Consider the following 4,901-nt stretch of genomic DNA (forward strand, 5'->3'; position numbering starts at 1 on the left):
GGGGGGGGTATTGTAATGTTAGTTTTTGTCTTTTTATGGGATTAGTTGATTAAAAGAAGTGTTGTTTCACTCTGCTGAGACACTTCTATTCCTGGCATATTAGAAAAGGACATTACTATTATCTAGTTCTACTAGATAATATGCCTGATCTGCTGATGGCAGCGTTAATGTAGAGCCCAATAATTTCTGTGATGACAGAATCATAGATGGAATCGTGGAAATTGCGAATTAAGACAGATTTCATAAAGCTTTACAAAAAGAGATTAGAAAATATGACTCTGTTTCCAGCCGAGCTGCCCCACTGTAACAGTCTTCAAAATACATTACAAAATAAACCCCGCTGGCTTACGCCTGGTGGCGGCACACTTAGGCCCGGTGGGCCACCAGCCTTGGAGTACACTGGGGGGGGGGGACCCTGTACTGATCCACCAGTGCCTCATGTCAATCATAATTCTCCTATACAATGAGCATAATGTAAAGCTCTAAAACACATGCACACACATTTCATCAGAAAGAGAAGAGAGGAGTTCAATAGTGCAAAGCCAATCAGAGAGATGCGTACAGAGGCGACCACTCAAACGGGACGGAGAAGAGAAAGCTGTCAGGAAAGCCAGAGATGGAGTCCTCGTCGTACTGGAGCTCGTCTCCGGACGAATCCTCCGACAGAAAGACGGTGTAGTGGCGAGTAGGACGCATAGAGCTGCGGTGAGGAGAAGGAAGACAACAGGACAGGCTGAGCTCATTACATATATGTTAATCCAGTCTTTTACAAAGGAAGGAAGAGGTAAATGAAGAAAAGGACGGTCGAGGATTAGTAATCTTCAGAGATCTCAGTTTTAGTTTGTTACTGTTCATTCATTCCAACAAAAAGGAAATTAGAACACACAGACAAAGCAACCACTGAACTCCATGGGTTTGCTGATAGAAACATCTTTGTGTCTTTTGGACTGTATTTGGGAACTGGTTTAGGTTCCATCTTCTCTGCTACCTTTGGTTTTTAATCAGAGATAATGAGGGGGAAATGCCAGAGCAGGGGGGAATGAGAGGGGGAAACAACAGGGGGGAATGAGAGGGGGAGCATGGGGAATGAGAGGGGGGGGACGCCAGAGCTGGGGGGAAAGAGAGTCGGAGCGGGGGGAATGAGAGGGGGGTACGCCAGAGCAGGGGGAATGAGAGGGGGAAATCTTCACCCTCCATTACCTTCCACCTGTATTGAAGAGTGGCGCCTACTTTACATACAAGAATATTAGAAAGTCTGAAGTTATGCAATATCTTAAACCAGAGCAGATATAATATCCTCTCTGCAGGGTCTCTTTTGAGGTTTTATGCCATTTGACAACCTTTCTTGGAACCCCAATTACATTGGATACTGCTGTGTACTTATTGATTTCTCATAATTTTTTTAATTCTTCATCTCAATCTCCTAAACATATGAAGTTTCATCTAGCAGTGTTGTTCTGGTGGTTGTGTAGATGTTCAGGATATCTTTGATTGGTTGGATTTAGTCTATATCTTGTATACTCTGATAATCTTTAATAAAAAGACCTGAGTTATAAAATATTAGAATGTGTTTGAACTGTCTGTATGCAGACACTCTTCTTACTAAATGGATGGAAGAAATTATTATACACTTAGAATGAGAGAAAACAACATTTATGAATTAGAATTGTATGGTAATCTGTCATTGGTCACATGACTGCAGAGCGTTCTGCAGCTAAACCTCCAGCTTATTGGCTGTTTCTCTCATGGAAAGTTATTATCTACTGACAGAGGGTTTTTTCTTGTTGGTATGGGTTAAAACCTTTTCTATGTTGTGTGTGTCTACTAAGAATGTATAATACACACTGTCCATCATATCTTCATAGGTTGTATTGTCTGTGTTCTATATGATAAAAGCAGACTTTCTCTGGAGTGAAGCATAACTGCAGATTACACCCGGTCCTCCTAGCTCTCTGGTTAACACCATCATTACATCAGAGAATGTGCCTGACAGTTGGTGCATGGCCCAATGGGCCTCTGGACAGCGAGTGTGTGGCCGGCGGGCTGAAGGGGCTTACTGGTCCGCGCTGCTCTCCAGACTCACGTTGCTGCTCGGTCTCTTCAGCAGCGTAGGGGGCCGAGCCTGGCGCAGGAAACAGGATGTCAACACAGGAACAATCAATTAGCATAGCTACCTGCTCATCAGGCAGCGCCACAGGAGAACGCATACTGGAACCATGTAGGGAGGCTTTTTATGGCAATAACCAAACTGTTAACCCTCGCAGTCTTCAGATAGAGGGAGCAGGGCACAGAATTCTATTCTGTTCTGTTCCTGACAAATCAAAGTGTGACTTCAATGTGACTTACACATCCTGTTGATATTACATAATTAATAAATGATAGAAACTTCTCAGTAAAAATGTTATTATTAGAACTGCATGTGTTTAAGCTTAGTCAGCTGACTCTGAATGCTCCAGTGTAAACACTACTGTGAGAGCCAACTCTCTGACTGCAAGGCAACTTTATACCCCCCCCCGTCTCCCCACCTGTCCGAAGTGCACAGTGATTGGCCGGTGGTCGTCCAGGGCTTGCAGAGGCCCCTCCCTCCTGAGCGCACTGCTGGCTGTGTTGTCGTCGTAGGCAACCGCTGAGCTCACTGTGGAGAAGCCGTTTTCTGCCTGCTCCTGCACGCGGGGGAGGGGGGGGGGGTAGGCAGTATTAGTGCTACTGGAGCTTTAGATTCAAACTGTCCCATTTACACTTCAGGGGAACATAGTTACCATAGCAACAACAACAGTCCTGGAGCTACGTACCTTCTGCTTTAGCCGGCTCTTGACTTCCTTGATGCGCATCTTGGCGTGGTCCTTGGCCTGTCAAACAAACACATGGTTGTCATGGTCACGTCCAGCTGACGCGTCATGCTCTGATCTACAGCGGGACAGACAGAGACGTGCTTACAAACTTGTACACGGTCTTCATGGCTGGGTTGGCCTTGGTCTTCACCGTGTTGAAGATAGCCCCGCCTCCTTTCTGTCAGAGAACATGGACACGTTATCAGAGGGAGACAGAGGACAGGAGTAGAAGCTCTGGGGACGGACACTACTTTGTTCATTACAGAAGAAAGCCAAAGTTTGATTGGAATGAACTAAATATGTGTTTTATGATTCTTAGAGGCAAAAGTGAAGCTAAGAGATGTTGGATTTCTAACATTCCTCTAAAAAGAAGTGTAATAAGCTACTGCGTGGGTGAAGTGTCCAGGTGTTCCAGGCTATGTGCTCTCCTGTTGGTCTTACGGCTCAATTCCTTCAAATCTAGTAAGTCAGGAGCTGACTGGACCCAAGTCTTAGCTCAGGGGGACAGTGGATGTGGTGGTTGTGGTAAAGGACAAGGGGGCATTTAGAGTCTACCACACAATTGGGGAAGCAGAGGTATACGTTCATTGACAGACAGACAGACAGACAGAGAAAGCATCCCATGTCCAGATGTTGGGGCTGCTGTTTCTGTGGACTCACCTTCACAGTGAACAGCCACTGGTGGTATGTCCTGTCACTGCCTGAGTGGGGGGGGGACAGGTCGAGTAACAGGTCAATAACAAGAAGTGGGACAAGTAACAATCTGAAATCAAGCCTCTGAGAAATGTCAATCAGCGTTTAACTTCCTGTATGCATCACAACTGGACATCTGCAGCTGGGTGAGTCACCAGAGCTCAGATATGAATCACTGCCTGGGCTCAGATATGAATCACTGCCTGGGCTCAGATATGAATCACTGCCTGGGCTCAGATATGAATCACTGCCTGGGCTCAGATATGAATCACTGCCTGGGCTCAGATATGAATCACTGCCTGGGCTCAGATATGAATCACTGCCTGGGCTCAGATATCAATCACTGCCTGGGCTGAGATATGAATCACTGCATGGCTAAGATATGAATCACTGCATGGCTCAAATATGAATAACTGCATTGCATGGATTCCTGCATGGAAACCAAGTATGATCAGATTAAGCGCCTGCGCATGCTCCAAATGCCCCTCCCCACTCCGCTGGAGTGGTTTTTGTACCGGAAATAATACAAATCGTTGCTATGATACAACAAAACAGCGTTGCCCAGATCAGCGGCGGCCCATCGGCAGAAAGAGCCAGCAGTTCATCTGCACTGGATCCAGACCTAGAGTCAGCTGGTAGAGCCTGGGTCCAGATCTAGAGTCAGCTGGTAGAGCACAGAGTCCCCAAGATCTAGAGTCAGCTGGTAGAGCACTGGGTCCAGCTCTAGAGTCAGCTGGTTGAGCACTGGGTCCAGATCTAGAGTCAGCTGGTAGAGCACTGGGTCCAGATCTAGAGTCAGCTGGTAGAGCACTGGGTCCAGATCTAGAGTCAGCTGGTAGAGCCCTGGGTCCAGATCTAGAGTCAGCTAGTAGAGCACAGAGTCCAGATCTAGAGTCAGCTGGTAGAGCACTGGGTCCAGCTCTAGAGTCAGCTGGTTGAGCACTGGGTCCAGATCTAGAGTCAGCTGGTAGAGCACAGGGTCCAGATCTAGAGTTAGCTGGTAGAGACCTGGACCAGATCTAGAGTCAGCTGGTGTAGGGGCCCGTTGGTGGAACGTTGATATACAGTAGGTCAACCTGAAGAAAAAGCCTGTTGTGCGTTGGCAGAGCGCCGCCTACTGTAGAATTACTCGGTCAGTCTTTCCACTGCCCCCCCCGTGGTAGAATTACTCCGTCAGTATTCCCCCCCTCTTTAGAGTACACGTGCACCCTGCCACTCACCTGCATACTCGCCCATGTTGATCTCCTCCTCAAAGACGTCACTGAAACCCTCTCCGGAGTTCAACAGGTCTAAGCGCCCGTCAATGAACTGCAGCAAGATACAACGTAGTGTAAGAGGAGGTGTTTGTGTGTGTGTGTGTGTGTGTGTGTGTGTGTG

The 4,901-nt window shown here is 47.1% G+C and overlaps 2 protein-coding genes across 4 annotated transcripts in view; one reads left to right on the top strand and one right to left on the bottom strand.

Moving 5' to 3' along the window:
* LOC116686875 (uncharacterized) overlaps nt 1-4,901 on the top strand; it is a 19,926-nt gene that overhangs the window by 10,465 nt on the left and 4,560 nt on the right. The window lies entirely within an intron of this gene.
* dennd1a (DENN/MADD domain containing 1A) overlaps nt 1-4,901 on the bottom strand; it is a 26,197-nt gene that overhangs the window by 3,176 nt on the left and 18,120 nt on the right. For 2 of the 3 annotated variants that reach the window (XM_032511920.1, XM_032511919.1), the window contains 7 exons: nt 4,745-4,832; nt 3,492-3,532; nt 2,938-3,009; nt 2,793-2,849; nt 2,526-2,663; nt 2,058-2,122; nt 563-700 (listed from right to left, as the gene is read on the bottom strand). In XM_032511920.1, coding sequence (XP_032367811.1) covers nt 563-700; nt 2,058-2,122; nt 2,526-2,663; nt 2,793-2,849; nt 2,938-3,009; nt 3,492-3,532; nt 4,745-4,832 — 599 coding nt within the window. The remainder of the gene's footprint in view (nt 1-562; nt 701-2,057; nt 2,123-2,525; nt 2,664-2,792; nt 2,850-2,937; nt 3,010-3,491; nt 3,533-4,744; nt 4,833-4,901) is intronic. The other variant, XM_032511921.1, reaches the window with a different exon arrangement.

Source organism: Etheostoma spectabile, unplaced genomic scaffold, assembly GCF_008692095.1.
Source record: "Etheostoma spectabile isolate EspeVRDwgs_2016 unplaced genomic scaffold, UIUC_Espe_1.0 scaffold546, whole genome shotgun sequence".
Classification (NCBI taxonomy): Eukaryota; Metazoa; Chordata; class Actinopteri; order Perciformes; family Percidae; genus Etheostoma; species Etheostoma spectabile.